Here is a 17795-nt window from a genome sequence, read left to right on the forward strand (position 1 = left end):
TCCCCAGAGTTAATACATGATAGAGTCAGATTTCAACGCAAGGGCAACTGATTCCACATCTCCTGATAGCCCCCTTGCTGATGCTGGATTGGGGGCAGAGAACAAAACAATGCAAATCTTAACTTCAATATCCCATACCTGTTTGTGCTTCAACAGAAAAATAGGGTTGGCCTTCCAGAATGCTATAAACCAGTTTAGCACTGTTTCCATATGTAGGATCATCAGCATCTGATGCTGTTACTTGGATCACAGATGTTCCTGAAAAAGGAGAAAGATACTTTTATTCAAGTAATCTACACAATACAAATTATATTTTTATGCATATAGTTTCATTTCATAATCAAAAATAAAGCCATGATAAGCAATTCAATTAATTTGTGTTTTTGCAATGAAATTAGAAATGTGTTTAATTTGGTTATTGTTAATTAATAAAAATATTTCCTCTCTTCTCATCTCCCCTAATGAAAAACAAAACAAAACAAAACACATATATTTTAATTAGTTCACTAAACATGAAGATTATATACTCATGGTGAATTCTACTACATTTGGTAGTTAAATTAATGTTACAAATATTATTAAAAAAACATTCCAAACTTATGCAATCAGACCATTCAGTAAATCAAATAATTAAGTACAATCCCTCCCAAAGATTGTAATAAATGATAATTATTGATGAATTACTTTTCATGAAAGGACAGAGTGAAATCTCCCATCTGTAGCAGTGTAATAAATATATCATTTTATTATACTTTGCATGTAATAAAATTGCTAATCCCACTTTTTAATTAATTCATTGCTTTAAATATTGTCCAGAATGTCATTCCCTGCTGATGTGGAAATCATATCTTCCCTGTTCAGATGGGATTGGTAGCCATCAGAAAAAAAAAAAAAAAGAAAGAAAAAAAAATAACAGTTAACATCTGTTGGGCTCCAAGGCCAGCATCTATTGGGTCAGACTCTGGAGCATTTCAACCAAAGAACTAAGCATGAAATTGATCCGTCATCTTTCTTAGAAAACCCTTAATGCCTAGTTTCTGGTGTAGCCATTAGCTGAAGAGGCACTTGAGAAGGAGGATCTGAGTGGGAAGGTGGCATTCTGTTGCCATGTGGCAGCATGATGTACCAAATTTAAAACAACATGGACTGTGGAACAAGGCCAATCTCAAAGCCTTTACTCTTCTAGCGCTAGGATTGGTGGGGGCTTATTGGTCTCTAGCCACTCTAGTAATCTATCCCCAACTATTAACTACAAAAAAAAAAATGTTATTATTTATTAGGTGAACACAAGGTCATCAACACTGATATAAATTTGCCAGACCTATTTTTTTTCTATTGGTTCTGCAAAATAAAACATTATAAATCAAGTCTGGCCATGATCATTTATTAGGCACCTATTAGTGCCAGTTACCCAGGAAGTGCTGATAACAAAGTGGTAAGGTCCCCAGGAGCAATATTTTAAATGGGTGAATGACCAGACATCCTTAAAGTAGGGGTTTCACTATATTTTGGTAAGGCATATGTTTAGAATATGACCTCATTGAAAAATGATGCTTCACAGGAGAATATCATGGGGTAGATCTGTAGTCAGTGGAGTTGTTCCTAGGATCAAGTAGATGAATCTGAATGAATGAATTAAATTAAATGTGCTAAGAGAAGTGGCAATTTAAAACAGCCCTCCAGGGAATCCTTTAGCAGGGCAAAGATTCCTCAAATAATGCAAATTAAATCCCCTTGATTTATGTTACATACATTTTTATGTTATAATATTGAATTCATTTAATATAGGTCCCAGCTGCATTTATCAGTAGTACCTTCATAACTGCCTAAAAGCCACCCCAACTTATTTCCTCTCTCAAATAACAAAGTCTACGTCCTACTTCCTGAATTGTGGCAAAATAGTTCGGGGAATGTTTGCTTGTATATAAATGAGCCTAATGTTTATAAAAATGAAAAAGAGAAAAAAGGAGAGTGAGCAGGGTAACTTGGTACATACCCACATTAGACCGCTCTGGCACGTTGGCATGGTAATTTTCATGTAAGAATTCAGGAGGGTTGTCATTGATGTCCTGAACTTTGACAATGAATTCTGAAGGTGGCTCCAGTGGCCGATTGGTGTCCCTGTCCACTGCTTGTGCCATCAGTGTATACTGGGCTCTCTCTTCTCGGTCCAGTGTCTTGGTTGCATGAATGTTCCCTGATTTGTCATCAATAACAAAAATGGTTCCTGCTCCTTCACCTGAGAGAATGTATTTAATGTTCCCATCACCAGAATCAATATCAGAGTGAAGCTAGGAAGAGAGAAAAAGATAATTGTGACTTTCCAATACCGGGAATATGAACAAATACAAATAGGGACAAAATGGATGGATCAGTGCAGGGAGAAATAAATCCTGGTTGACTGTCCCTGATGGACAACAGGGTGTCATGATAAATAAGTGATGGCTTGAGCCAACAATGTAAATTATCCAGGGGAACTGAAAGGGGGAGTGACTGGGGAGGGGAAAGAATTCCAAGGGAGCCCAATAAGTTTTGTGCCAAATACACTCCAGTGCATAACTTTTTAATTTTCTACTTCACTATGATATGATCTACATGAAAACTACTATCCAGATGAAATTTACACAACACAGTCATAGATACAGACTTGGAATGGGCCTTAGGGATCATCTAGTCTTCTTTCCTCATTTTATTTATGAGTAAACTAAAGACTGGAGAGATAAAATAACTAAAGGCATAAAAGTAATTAAGTAGCAGAGTCAGGATTTGAACTTGTCCTGAGCCTCTAATGTTAGTATTCTTTCTATTGCGCCATGATGACTTTCAACATTTCCAGATCCTTAATCATATCAGACAGGGAAAAAAAAAACAAAACAAAAAACTAGATAGTAGACCTTTACCTTTCTTAGCTGCTATACTAATATAATCTATGCTAGCTTTTAAAAATACAGCTTCGGGGCAGCTAGGTGGTGCAGTGGATAGAGCACCGGCCCTGGAGTCAGGTGTACCTGAGTTCAAATCTGGCCTCAGACATTTAACACTTACTAGCTGTGTGACCCTGGGCAAGTCACTTAACCCCAATTGCCTCACTAAAACAAAACAAAACAAAACAAAACAAAATAACAGCTTCGATATAATATCCCCTTACTTCAAAACTTTCCATGGCTCCCTGCTACTATGGTATCTAGTAAATTAATAAATAAGAATATCAATGATAATAATAACCAACATTTATATAATGTTACCATTTACACAGCACTTTGCTCACAACTAAGTTTAAATTCCCTTTTAGGTAATCAAGGAATTGGTCCCAACTTTTCCCATTGTGTATCTTATTAAATTCCTCTATGTTCCAGCCAACGCTGATTACCAGTTATTTCCTAAGCATAATTTATGTCTTCCTGCCTTTAATCCCTATGTATGGAATGGTCTCCATCATTTTAACCCAAAACATACCTATCATCAAAGGCTCTATTTAAATGTCACTTCTTAGGGCAGCTAGGTGCTACAGTGGATAAAGCACTGGCCCTGGATTCAGGAAGACCTGATTTTAAATTCAGCCTCAGACATTTGACACTTACTAGCTGTGTGATCCTGGGCACTTAACCCTCATTGCCCTGAAAAAAAAATAAATGTCATTCTTCCTTAAAGTCTTTCAAATTCTACCCAAGTAATGTGGCTACATCCTCCTCTCAACGTCCATCAACTATGTTGACATTTCTGTTGTGGTATTTGTTATACTCTGCCTTGGATTATACTTATTTATGCATATGTGCTACTATGATATGAGCCCTACATATCCTGGACTCAGGAAATTAGAGTACAGCACATTGCCTTGGTCAGATTACAGTAAGAATATTACGATGAACCCTGGGTGCCATATTTTGGGAATGACATTAACAAGAAGAGTCCCCAGGATGGTGAAGGACCTTAGGTCCATACCAAATGGGGATTCATCCATGTTAGGCATTGGAGAAGACTTAGCAAGAACATGGTAACTGCATTCAAAGTAACCAAAGGCTGTCACAAGGATTGGTTGGAGGGTGGAACTAAGAGAAATGGGTGGGAACTGAAATGACATACATTTCAATGGCATCAGAGGTACAGGGAAACTGTCTAATGGAGCTATACAGAAGCAAAATGGGCTATCTCAGGAGGCAGTGGGCTCTACCTCACTGGACGCATTTAAGCAAGAGTTTTTATTGCACATTGGCCACAGGCGAGTAAGGGGATGGCGTGGGAGGGATCCTTCAGGAATAGGCAATTCTAAATGGCCTCTAAGATCCATTCCACTTATGAGATTCTCTGTGATTCTGTGAGCTGTGGATAGAGACCGTGTTTTCTTAATTTATGTACTCCACCCAGCACAACAAATGGTCTTGATGAATGTATGGATACATTAGTATCTCCCAGGGTAGGGTGGCAATGATGACATGCCAAATAGGGAACATTCTCCTCCTACTCAATTGACTCTCATTTTATACAGTATTTTAGGGCTTTCAAAGTTGTTTTTTTTCCCTCACAACTACTGCATGAAGTTGTTAGCGCAAATATCATTGCCCCATTTTACGGAGAAACTGAAGTCCAGATAGGAAAAGTGACTTTCTAAGACAAGTGACGCTTAATGCCAAGTGTCATCAGAACCATAATATCAACCTAGCTCTCTCCTGACTCTGGTTTTAGCTTATTTTCTACCAAATTGGGAGTTCCAAAGGGAGAAAATCCCTATTTTTCCAAAGACTATGCATGATTTAGCTTTCTGCTAAAATGTGGGACAGGGGTGGTGCCATAAAAACAGTTTATTCAACATTAACTGTTCTATTGAATTTCAACCCTTATTTTCTTTATTCTAGTCTAAGTGGGAGCACAATCTGTTCGCAGTAGTTCGTACCCAGGAAGACACTGAGGGCCCTTATGTCTCTACCCACATACCCATACCTGTGTCTAAGCTGGCTAGAGGTTTACAAAAGCAAATTATCACAGGACTATGCAATCTTTTATAGCTGTCAAAAAGAAGCAATTATATAGTTAAGCAAGATTTGACAGAGTACTTTAGGGGGTCTGGGCAGATAACTTCTCCATCATTCAAACAGATTGAAAATAGTGTACTCACACAATTTTTAAATGAGTAGAGATCTATGGGAAGTGTGTGTGTGTGTGTGTGTGTGTGTTTAGTAACTGGACATGTGATTTCACTGGTAGAAGTAACTCCTGGGTGAGGATATTACTTCTACAAATGGAGGTTAGCACCTTCTCTGTAACGTCCGGCCCTAGAGAGCTTCCTAGGTCACTGAGAGGTTAACCAACTTGCCCAGGTATACACTGTCAGTAGTTTTGTCTGAGATGGACTTAACCCTTTGCTTCAAGTTTGCTTCACTGTCTCCATCTCTCAGTCTTTATTTTTCTCTCTCTGTCACTCTCTCTCCCCCCCATATATAAATACATCTATGCATGTAAATATGTACATAAATATATAATACAACATGTACACATGCAATGCATATTATAAATATAAATATACAATAAATGCACACATAATATATTACATGTGCCTATTATTTATATGCACATGTGATTTCTATAATAACATCATCCATTTTGAGCACTTATCACTATGTGAGTCTTAAAAATAAATTGCATCAAATTTATAAAATATAATTGTCATGTCCTAGAAATGACAATGGGTATAAAATCAGAAGGATACTATTCACTGGCTCATTGATTCTTTGATTAAGATTCAGTTCATTCCTTTGAACATTGGCTCTTGAACACCTACTTTATGCAGAACAGTATTCTGCATAACCATAGCCAAGTCACTTACCCTCTCTAGACCTATGTAAAATTGTAAAATGAAGTGATAATGCATGATTATCTTTAAGGTTTCTTTGAGATTTTGGCATTCTGAGATATAAGGTCCCTCCAAGCTCTAAACAGTCTAACATTCTAATGTCCCTTCCAGTGTTGTACTGAGGTTTATTAAAGTTCTACTAAAATATTCTAAGATCTCTTCTGTCTGTTGCATTCTCTATGTTCTCACATCCTCTATCCTAACAACCCTTGCAGCTCTAGCCTTCCATGCCTCTGTGAATTCAAAGGACAATAATTTTGTCAAACAAATTCTATTTCATGCCAAAGGGATGCCTTTAGGTAAAAATGACAAAGAATAGCTTGTGATCAAGCAATATATTTCTAAGATAGAATTTTAAAATACTCTTTCAATATTTGTGATTCACATCAAGCTATTTTGCAAGAAAACTGGACATTAAGTACTTTTAAAATTTTTTATTAGTTTTCTAAGAAAAAAAATCAAAGATCATCATTGTCTTTAGTCCTTCTTTGGAGGTGACTGGAAATACAACCATTTTCTTTCATTCTTTTCCAATCTGATTTTGCTGGAATGGCTGGGGTAGCTCTGATTTCAGTGCTTGTTTTAAATGTGGGACAGGGGTGGTGTCATGAAAAATGGAGAAGAAACCAGAGGATATGAGTTCTAGTCCTTTCTATTCTATTATTGCACTGCTATTCAGGGTCATCTATTTGCCTTTTCTGTATCTCAGTTTCTTTGTCTTCAAAGTGAACTTGAGTTATTTCTGCTAAAATTAATACTGTTTATGTGCAGACACTTCTCTTCCACATCTAAGATTTCTACCAGTTTAAATATTCTGTACTCTCAAGTCTCTTCCACTTCTTACAAGATGTGATACAGTGGTCCATATTTTAAGATGCCTTCCACTTTTAACATACTATAATTTTGTATTTTAATTCATGAAATTTCTTGGGAATTAAAAAGACATAAGTTTTTGGGATTACCCATATGATTAACTTTTAAAAAATATTTTAGATTCTTCTCATTTCACTGACAGCACTAACACAGACGAAAGTTAGATGTAAATTCTCATTTGAATCTCATAAAAGGGGATTTATAGTATTTCCATTTAATCAGATATGATTTACTATTAAGCTCCACGCAAAAAAAGTAGTTCGGTAAATCATTAAATGCTACCAAGTGAACCAGGCATTGGGTTCTTGCCAATTTTCAATCCTAAGGATTGTAGACTTTTTTATTCTTTTTATATTCAAATATGATTTTTTCTCATTTCCACAGAGCATACAAGTTTCATAGTGAAGTTTCACTTTTGATAACTAATTATAAATATTGAAAGTTGGAGATCGAACAAATCATCATCTGCTTTTAACTAAATACATGACACAGAAACCACTTTTACTAAAATCTGCAAAGGAAAAAAAAATCCCTAGGTAATGTAACCATGTATTGGGGTAGCCATTTCCATTGTCCAACCTGAAATGATCATACTTAAATTTAATCTGCTGTTCTCTTGTCATGTCCATAGTGGAAATCCAGAAAAGATATCTTCACAGCTACTTAGATGTCTTCTGACTATGTTTCCCCATCATCCCTCCAGGGATCAAGACTTTTAACATTCCTATCCTTTATCAGTATAAATAAATCAAAATCATAGAATCACTGAATGATGGCACCAGCCTCTGCCTTGGAATAAAGATTATTAGAAGTTAGAAAAAAATAATATATCTAGAAAAAATATGAGGAGTAACATCGTGAAGCACATTTTTAGAAGCAAGAAGATACCTTAAGGCATAAAATGTTAAAACAATAAAAGAATATTACCATACAGAATGTCAGATGTGAAAGTGAATATACAATGTTAAATTTAGAAGAGAACTGTTCTTTTTCCTCCCTGCAAACCCCAGTCAATCTACCCCTCCCTGTTTTCTGAGTGTATTACCCATTCTCCAGCCTCTCTTTCCCCTCTTCAAAATCTTGACCCTATAATTTACTAGCTCAGCTTGATACTAGTCATTACCCTGGTGTCCCTTGACCCATCTCCACCCATCCTTTTCCAAACCGCAAGCCTTGATTACAACCTATTTTTCTCTACTCCTACTCATGTGCCACTGCACACCAACAGAGGAATTCACAAAAAAATTTGCTAATTCATTTGACTAAAAATTTATGGTATGTGATCTTCAATGGGGCCTCATTGCTACATAACAATCATTTTACTCTTCCCTGATGGCCTCTCTCTCCTATTCACCACAGTCTCTGTCTTTCTTCAGGCTATTTATATCACTTCTTCCCCTCTTCCTTTGCTCATAATTCACTGAAAAAAGGTATATTTTGGAGGTCTTCTCTACTCACAAATTCTATAGTTCAAATCACTTTAATACAATTCTAAACACTCTTCAATCTTGGACAAAGAAATAGTCCTTTTCCTTCTTAATAATCTTTCTACTGATACCCTTTATCCCATCTCCTCCAATATCCTCTGGAAAATCACTCCTTTAATCATCACCCTTCTTTCCCCCTACCCTTACTCTCTCACCCCCAATTCCCATCTTTCCCTATAAAATTGCTTCTTCTCTTCTGCTTGGCCCAAATCTATAAAAAACAAACAATACAGAACGAAACATCTCATTTGGCACTACCATCCCCTCACGTTGTTCTATCATTCTCCTTTTCACAGTCAATTTTCTGGAGTGGGGGAGAAGCAGTTTAAATGCCTTGAGTACACTTTCCTACCCCACTGTTTTCACTGCTCAGTCACTTGCAGTCTGCCTTCTGACCTCATCATCCAAGTAAAATTATCACTAAAGTCACCAGTGACCTCTTAAATGAAATATTTACCCATATTTTTTCAGTCCTCACCCTACTTGATGTGTAGCATTTCTCTTCTTCCTGGGTATTTTTGTGATACTTCTCTTTCTATAGCATTCTGGAAATGTACACACTCCATTTAACCCAGATTTTTATCCTGGTTCTGTCTCTTGCCACCTGTGTGACCTCAGGTAAATCACTTAACCTGTTTGATCTTTTTACTTTCTCTAAGGTTTCTTCCAGGACTAATTCTTTGATACTATTATCCCATGACGGCTGCCAATGAAGTCTAAGGTTCAAAAACCCACCAGAAGCATTGAAATAAACAAAGTAAGGTCAATTGCTTACCCTGCCAACTAATACAGGATCTGGCCCAGTGTACTCCTCAATTACAAAAAACTGATTCCAGACCCAGCCTCTTTTGGAACGTTGAAGAACCTGACCTTCCTTTCCTTTTTCATGGTGAGCATGGAGAGGCCTTAAATGATTCATCTTCTCATTTGAGAATGCCTGGCTGTTCGCCAGCATCCCCAGGCAGACCAGGATAGCATGTAAACAGTAGTTCTCCTTCATTTTTGGTTAAGTGAGAGGCACAGGAGTATCTGTAAATCCAGCCCTTGTACCCGGAGATCTGACAGTCTTCCACCTGGCAGGCCACTCAGCACATTCAAATGGAACCGTCTCCAGACAGAATACCACCATTCAGGAAGAGCATCACCTCAATGCTGTGCACCTTCCCAATTTTGCCTCTGAAAGGAAAAGAGAAGAAGATGTCAATGGCTTCACAGTCAAGGAAAATTCACTCATTTATGAGCAAGTATCCTCAAGAACAGGGAATTGGGGATGGGATGGGGGCAGCATTTTAAAGCAATGGTTCCCTAGACCAATAGCAACAATCAAATGGATACAGTTCACTTTAAATGGGCTGGTGTTCAGTCATTTCAGTATTGTCTGACTCTTCCTGACCCCATTAGGGGTTTTCTTTTGCAAGGATACTGATGTTGGCTGCCCTTTCTTTGTCCAAACTTTTATAGATGATGAAAGACAAACTGGGATAAGTCACTTGCCCAGTGTATTGCAGATAGTAAGTATCCAAGGCTCTATTTGAACTCAGGCCTTCCTGACTCCAGGCCTGGTCACCTCACCACCTAAGTGTCCCAACTTTACTCAGCGAAAATTAGATTTTTAGAACTAGGCCACTAGTGTCATCCAAGCATGTTGACAGGTCCAAAGTTGATCAGTAGCTGAGGTAGTGAACACCAGGTCAGCTGTCAAGAAGGCCTGCCTTTGTCAGTTAATAGGCATTTTTTTTTAAAACTAGGCATTGTGCTAAGGGCTGGGGAAACAATAAAAGGCAAAAATGGTCCTGCCATCAGGAAGCTCGCATTCTAATGGAGAAACAAACATTAAAATAACTAGGGGTTAGCTAGGTGGTGCAGTGGAAAAAGCACCAGCCCTGGATTCAGGAGGACCTGAGTTCAAATCTGACCCCAGACACTTGACACTTACTAGCTATGTGACCCAGGGCAAGTTACTTAACCCTCATTGCCCCACAAAAAAAAAAAAAAAAGCTAGGTACATAAAGACATACACACACACACACACACACACATATATGTATATAGCTGATGGGAGGCCCGAAGAAAGGCACTAGGAAGCACCAGGGATGGTCTCTTATAGAAGGTAGGATCTAGAGTGAGTCTCACAGGAAGTCAGGGGAGCCAATAGGCAGCAGGGAGGAGGGAGATCAGCCTCATTTCAAACACTTGCTAGCTGTGGGGGCCTGGATAAATCCACAACTTCCTAAACCTCAAATTCCTTATCCATCAAAGGATAATAATAGCACCCAACTAAAACCCCTTCACAAACCTTAGAGTGTTGTATAAATGTCAGCCATTTTTGTGTTCTTGGAAGACAGGTTAAAAAACTTATCCAGAGTTATATAGCCAATATTTGTCAGAAGAAGGACTTGACCCTAGTCCTCTCTGACTCTGAAGCCAGATCTCTGTCCCCAATGGCATCCTGCCTCAATGCTCCAGGAGACTTGAGAAGGCTAAAATGTTCTAGACCAGGTAAGTTTAAAAGAGTGTGTAGGTAAATAAAGAACACTAGGTATGGAGTCAATGAACCTAAGTCAGAGTCATATCTATTTATTAGCCATGAGAGCATGGGAAAGGCTTTGTACCTTTTGTGTTAACTGGAAACTTGGGAACTTGTGAATATGGTGGACAAGAACTATGTTTGCCAATCCTGATCTTGCCCAGTGGCATAACTGGTTTAGAGGAGAGAGCTCTGTATGTGGATTCAAAGTATCTAGCTTCAAATCTTGGCTCTCTTAATAGATTTATTATTACTTTGGATAAGACCAGTCCCCCCTCCAGATCTCAGTTTCCTACATAAAGTGAACTAATCCCTAAGGGGCTTTCTAATGCTATAACTCTTCTGTTCAAAAATTCTTTGTAAAAACAAGGCAGTTTTCAAAATGAAGGGATTATTATTAAATTGGACCAGGCTCTCTATGTTCAAACTACTGAGTCTCTAAGAATAAAAAAGAAGCAAACAACAACAACAAAACTACTACATAGCCAACATGTAACTTTTTAGGACCAGAAAAAATGTCAGAAGTCATCTACTTTAATTTCTTCCTGAGCAGACACACCCCTTCCAAAATCCCAAATAGGTAGTCATACATTCTCCTTTGAAGCGCTCCAGTGATACGGAATTCACCTACAAACAAGGCAACTGATTTCCTTTTCTTTTTTCTTTTTTTTTTTTTTTTGTGTGAGGCAATTGGGGTTAAGTGACTTGCCCAGGGTCACGCAGCTAGTAAGTGTTAAGTGTCTGAGGTCAGATTTGAACTCAGGTCCTCCCGACTCCAGGGCTGGTGCTCTATCCACTGCACCACCTAGCTGCCCCCTACTGATTTCCTTTTCATTTTATTTGAAAGTCCCTCCTTATGTTGACCCAAAATATATCTTCCTATTACTTCTATACATCATTCTAAGTTTTATCCTGTCCAGTTAAGCAAAACAAATCTAGTCTTTCTTCTCTACCTGATTGTCCTTCACACTTCTAAGGACATCCGTCCTAGCCTTTCTCAGTCTTCTCTATTTAAGGCTAAACACACTGTGATTTTTCTCCTGACCTTTGTATGATAGAGTATCTAGTGCTTCTCACCATCTTATTTGTCCTTTGGATGCTCTCCAGATTTCAAACGTTCTTTCTAAAATGTGAAGTAGAGATAAACCTCTAACAGGACTCTGACCAAGGTTGTTGAACATTTCTTCCAGATCTAATTTTCCTTTTATTTTCTGATCCCCTTTGTTGGTGATGACTTTCCTTGCTCCCATTTCATGTAGTACTTTTTTTTCCCGCTTGTCTGATAATGCTAATTAGTATATTTACTTCATTTCCCACCTGACTATGATCCTGGAGTTCTCCTTCATGTCACAGGAATCACTTCATGCTGCAAATCACATCAGCCCTGGAACTCCCACTTTGTCCATAACCTCCTTCCGCCAGTCCAATTGGAGAATGGCGACCTCTCCTCCCAGAAACACCAATTAAGGAGGGAGCCCAGGCCAGACATCTCTTCATTAATAGTAAGCTCCTTGAGCGCAGGAACTGTTTTGCCTTTCTTCATCTCTCCAACACTTAAGATTAATTCTTGGCACATAGTAGGCTCTTAATAAATATTTTTGACTGACTGACCAAAATAAATCAGTGTTTATGTTTTATATACCTATATACAATAGGCTTTGTATGATCAGGGATTATATTTCATCCAAACATTTTATGTCCCACACAACCCAGAGCAATGGTCTGCACAGGATAGGAGGTATTTGATAAATATTGGTGAAAGGAAGGAAGGAGAGAAGGAAGGAAGGAAGGAAGGAAGGAAAGACATACTATGCACCAGATACTGTGATAAGCACTTTAAAAATATTATTTTATTTGTATTACAAATATTATCACAACAACCCTGGGAGTTAGGTGCTATTATTATCTTCATTTTACAGTTGAGGAAAGTGAGGCAAAGAGTTTAAGTCACTTGCCCAGGATTACATAGCTAGTGAGGGGAAGGAAACTTTCATTGTCTCTAGATTACCCACCAAGAGGGAATGGAAATGAACACTGTGGTATAAAATAAAACCTACCAGTTTTCCATATCGTCATTTATGAAGTGCTCATTCTCATGGTGATAAATTATTTTTGTGTATAAACTGTGAAGTTTGTGTGTGTGTGTTTTAAGGTTTCAATTAAAGTTGATACTTTTGTACCTATTTCTGTGGGTTGCCATTTTTAAGCACCAAATACACTGGAACTAGGTGATTTATTTGTCTTAGTTTAACAATAATTAGATCAAGCATTTCCTCTATTCCACATAATATCAGATTATATGACTTCTGAAGAAAGATGTGAATCTTACAATTCTATACTCTCTATTATGTATATAATTTACATATATATACATATATACACATACATAAACATACTTTTTTTCTTTTTTTAAATGGTATTTGTTGGACTTTACGGTCCCTTAAAAATATATGATTTGATAATTCTTTATTATGGTCAGCTAGGAGGCACAGTACCTAGACTGCCATCCCTGGAGTCAGGAAGACTTATCTTTCTGAGTTCAAATCTGGCTTCAGATACTTACTAGCTGTGTGACCCTGGGCAAGTCACTTTACCCTGTTTGTCCCACTTTCCTCATAAGTAAAATAAGCTGGAAAGGAAAGGGTAAACCAATCCTGTATCTCTGCCAAGAAAACCCCAGATGGGATCCCAAAGACTTGGACATAACTGAAACTACTGAACAACAATAACAGGACTCGATGATCCTAGGACTGCCCTAACTAAATGTGATAAGGCTTTAAGACTCTCCACCATGTGAGAATACATTTAGGCTATAGAACCTCATATAAGAAACATGACGAGTTATGATTTTCAGAGTACTCACTGTCTCTCAAAGTATTAAAGTAAGCATTTAGTACTTTATGGTTGCAAAACACTTTATGTATCTTGTATGATTTGAATACAAGACAACTTAGTAGTGTAGTAGAAAGAGCACCATGCCTGGAGTCTAAAAAAACCTGAATTCAAATCTAGCCTAGACTCTCACAACCTCTGGGACCCTAGGCTAGACACGTAACATTTGTCTGCCTTAGTTACCTAATCTTCAAAATGGGGACAATAATGGCACCACCCTCCCAGGGATATTGTGAGGATCGAATTAAATAATATTTATAAAACACTTTGTAAACCTAAAACTACTGCATAAGTGCTAGCAGTGATGGTGGTGACGATGATAACACTATGAGCTTTGAAGGATAGATATTATTTTGGTCATTTTGCAAATGAGGAAACTGAGGCTCTGGTAATTGTAGGCCAAGGTCAAACAGCTAGTAAATGGAATCTCTTAAACTGGAATGTTGGTATTTTGACACCCACCTGAGTGTGCTTTTCACGGCAAGATGCTACCATTTATGAATGCAGTTCAGATCAAGTCTAAAATTCAATCTTGTATAAGTAAAATTGCATTTTGCATAATGGCTAGTATTCTCAGCAGTCCATAATTATGGACATAATTAATGCTTCTAGGGAGATGATGTGAGAAATATTAATCTAGAGTGAGGGAAATATTAATCTGGAGTGAGAGAGGGGTGGGGGAGAGCTTAGCCAGAATGTCACAGACATGTCAGAAATCACTTTATACAGGAAGTAAGTTCATCTAGCCAATGAACCCATTCTTCTTTCTCAGGTACAATGCTAGGGTTGCTGGGAACTCCCAAGATATCTCACCATAGTAAACAACAAGCAAATTTATACTGGTCTCAGCAGCAGGATGGAGTTAAAGAAAATTCCCCTAACACAGAATTTCTGAACTTCTGCATATGTTAAGATAGATGTGGGTCCTGAGGGATACATTCTGTGAAATGTGCTTCTAGAGTCTGGTGTAATGCATAGTGATTGATGGAAGCAATGTGACGGGGTTTGCAGGAATATTGCATAAAAATTAATGGAAGGCTGCATTCCAAATGAGACCTCAACTGTAGTTAGAATTAGGGGTAAATAGCGATACTCTAATTTGTTTTAATAGCGATCCCCAAGACGGTTCCTTAACAATCCTTCCATTAAAGCTATTCTAACAAGATACTGCTTTTGGGTCTCACTAAGAAGCCTAAGTCTCATTATATATACGGACTTCATTCCGTGATGAAGGGAAATATTGTCAGAAAAGAAAAAGGAAGTTCTCTTCAAAGTCACCAAAGTAATAATATGACAGGAAGGTGCATTTACAAAAAGAAGAATGCTAAAGGCCTGGTGAGTTCCTCTTTGTTGATAGGCAGATAACCACTTTTAACCTGTGGCTCCTGTAGCAAAAAAAAGCCTCCCCATGCTAGGTTTTGTCTCTCTTAAAGGAAAATGGCATGTAAGGCTGTTTCAGTATATTAGGCTGCTGTTGGGAATTTTCACGAGGTGGGAAAAAGAAGCAGAAACAGCTTAGAAAATTTCTAACTGGATTTAAGGTTTATCTCCCATTCCTCCCTCTCCCCCCATGCCCTCCTCCCCCAGCCCCCAGCCCCTGCTCACAGAGTCTCAGCTATCAAATGAGCACACTCATTCCTTTTATTTCTAGGAAGCTCATTTCAAATCAAAGCTATGCTATCATCACATTCAAAATAACACCCCCTCAAGTCGACATCATAACTCAAAATTCAGCCTACATCTGTGAAGTCACCTCAAAGCCTTGCCCCTTAACTGTGACATCCCCCTACAACAAACACAGCTTTGTAACCAATAGTATTCTATTATGCAAATTAATTCAAGCATATTATATTCTGTGTGTGTGTCTCATCATTCAACACTGAACTGGTCTCTGTCTTCAAATCAAATCCACAGAATTAGCTTCATCTACGAAAACAATGCCAAAAAGGAGAAGGAAGTCCGATATGACAAACTTAATAATATGCCCCTTCTCTGTTTTAGGGACTAGACAGAGTGGCTGCCTTTAAGCACAGACATCTCGTTGGTAGCTGAATATGCAAATGATGTTGTGAAGAGGGTCATTTCATGGACTGCCATTCTTTGACTGCCACCAAGTTCAAATGCCTAGCATCTGTTATGGAGGCTGCAAGATTTAATGAGCGGGCCAAATTAAGTAACTGGAAATGTGAGACAACCCCCCCCCACACACACACACACAGTCAGGTTGTTGGAAACAACAGTTGTGAAACAGGGTGTTGTAAAAGCTGAAAATTAACCTGACCTAAGCAGCATCTCTTTGCTACTGATGACGTACCTGCCCATAGTTAGTAAAGAATTTTTGGAATCAGAACCCAAATGACAAGTAATAAAGAGAGCTCCCCACCAATATTAAGAAATATACTTTCATCTAGGCCACTATGGCTAAGTACTATAAGATTTGGGGACTATGCTATGAGAATCCATTAGGAAGTCAGTGTGCTTTAGTGGAGAAACGTCGGATTTGGGGTCAGAGGATGAGATTCAAATCCCAGTGCTGAAATTTATTACCTGTTTTTGTTGTTGTTCAATTGTTTTCTAGTCATGTCTAACTCTTTCTGATCCCTTTTGGGGTTTTCTTGACAGAGATACTGGAGTATCTTGTTATGTCATTCTCCAGCTCATTTTACAGATGAGGAAACTGAGGTAAACAAGGTTCAGTGACTTGCCTAGGGTTATATGGCTAGTAAGTGTCTGAGGCCAGATTTGAACACAGGAAGATGAGTTTTCCTGAATCTAGGCCCTGAACTCTATCTACTGTGCCAACTAGCTCAAACCTCATTAAATTTTAGTTTATTCATTTATCATTTCATCCATTTTATCTTTTTTTTCCCCTACACTGTATTTTTGACTTTCTGGACATTACCACCATGACTCATCTGTCTTCTTACCCTAGAAATTCCCTTCATACCTGGGGCTTTCTCACCCTGAAATATCTCTCCAACATGTAAACTCCCTTCTCCCACTGATGAGTTCTTTCCTGGGTGTCCATGATAAGGATGTGCCCAGGGAGGCCCCCCACTACTTCAATGGATGTATTTTTGATTTTCTGGATTTCACCACCAAGAACTCTGGTGGCTGCCTCTCAATATATTTATCAGTTCCCTTTTATATATGGTATTTTCCCATTAGAATGTAAGCTTCTTTAGGGCAAGAACTATTTTTTTTCTTTTTCTTGTTGTGTGCACAACACATATACACACACACACACACATATTCATATATAGTATGTATGTGTGTATACACATACATTTATTAAAATGCATGTGTGTATACAAATATACATACACATATATGCATATACATACATATGTATGTATATACACATACACAAACAATAATGGCATTCCCAGAAAAGTGGGAGATATCTATGTCTATATATTTATACGTCTCTCTCTCTCATCTATCTATCTTCCCCCCAGGTCTTATCATAGTACTTAGCACATAGTAAGCACTTAAATGCTTGCTACCTGCCATCCCTCCCTCACCTTTAAAGTACAAGTATATCTGAAGTTCATTCCACATCACTATTCTATGGGAGGATGAGTTCTCAGCTGGGCAGAATTGAAATGCATTCTTGGAAGGGCAAGATGCCGCTCCTTTCACTCAGTTACATTATCTCTTTTTTTTTAGTGAGGCAATTGGGGTTAAGTGACTTGCCCAGGGTCACACAGCTAGTAAGTGTCAAGTGTCTGAGGCCAGATTTGAACTCAGGTCCTCCTGACTCCAGGGCCGGTGCTCTATCCACTGCGCCCCCTAGCTGCCCCTCATTACATTATCTCTTGAAGAGGAAGCACACTTCTTAAATGCCTTCCGGTGATGGTCAGCTCGCTACTACTTTGAAGGCAACCTATTCCTTATTAGTTACGTCTAATTTTAACTACCCCTCCACCATTACTTACAATGAGCAAAGATCAGTTTATCTGTGACTTCTCAGTCATCACTCTTAGTTCTGTTCTTTGAAGCCACATAGAAATAGTCTCATCCTGTTTAGAAGAACTAGGTGTTACAGTAGATAGAATATCTGGTATGGAGTCAAGAACTGAATTCAAAGATACTGACAACTATGTGACCTTGGGAAAGTCAATTTAACCCTGTTTGCCTCAGTTTCTTTATCTGTAAAATGAGCTGG

The 17795-nt window shown here is 38.2% G+C and overlaps 1 protein-coding gene across 1 annotated transcript in view; it reads right to left on the reverse strand.

Annotated features, from left to right (window-relative positions):
- CDH11 (cadherin 11) overlaps positions 1 to 17795 on the reverse strand; it is a 209017-nt gene that overhangs the window by 43076 nt on the left and 148146 nt on the right. The window contains exons 3-5 of the mRNA XM_043984517.1: positions 8984 to 9384; positions 1997 to 2291; positions 139 to 258 (exon numbers count right to left, since the gene is read on the reverse strand). Coding sequence (XP_043840452.1) covers positions 139 to 258; positions 1997 to 2291; positions 8984 to 9208 — 640 coding nt within the window. The 5' untranslated portion in view covers positions 9209 to 9384. The remainder of the gene's footprint in view (positions 1 to 138; positions 259 to 1996; positions 2292 to 8983; positions 9385 to 17795) is intronic.

The sequence above is a fragment of the Dromiciops gliroides genome, chromosome 2 (genome assembly GCF_019393635.1).
Source record: "Dromiciops gliroides isolate mDroGli1 chromosome 2, mDroGli1.pri, whole genome shotgun sequence".
Classification (NCBI taxonomy): Eukaryota; Metazoa; Chordata; class Mammalia; order Microbiotheria; family Microbiotheriidae; genus Dromiciops; species Dromiciops gliroides.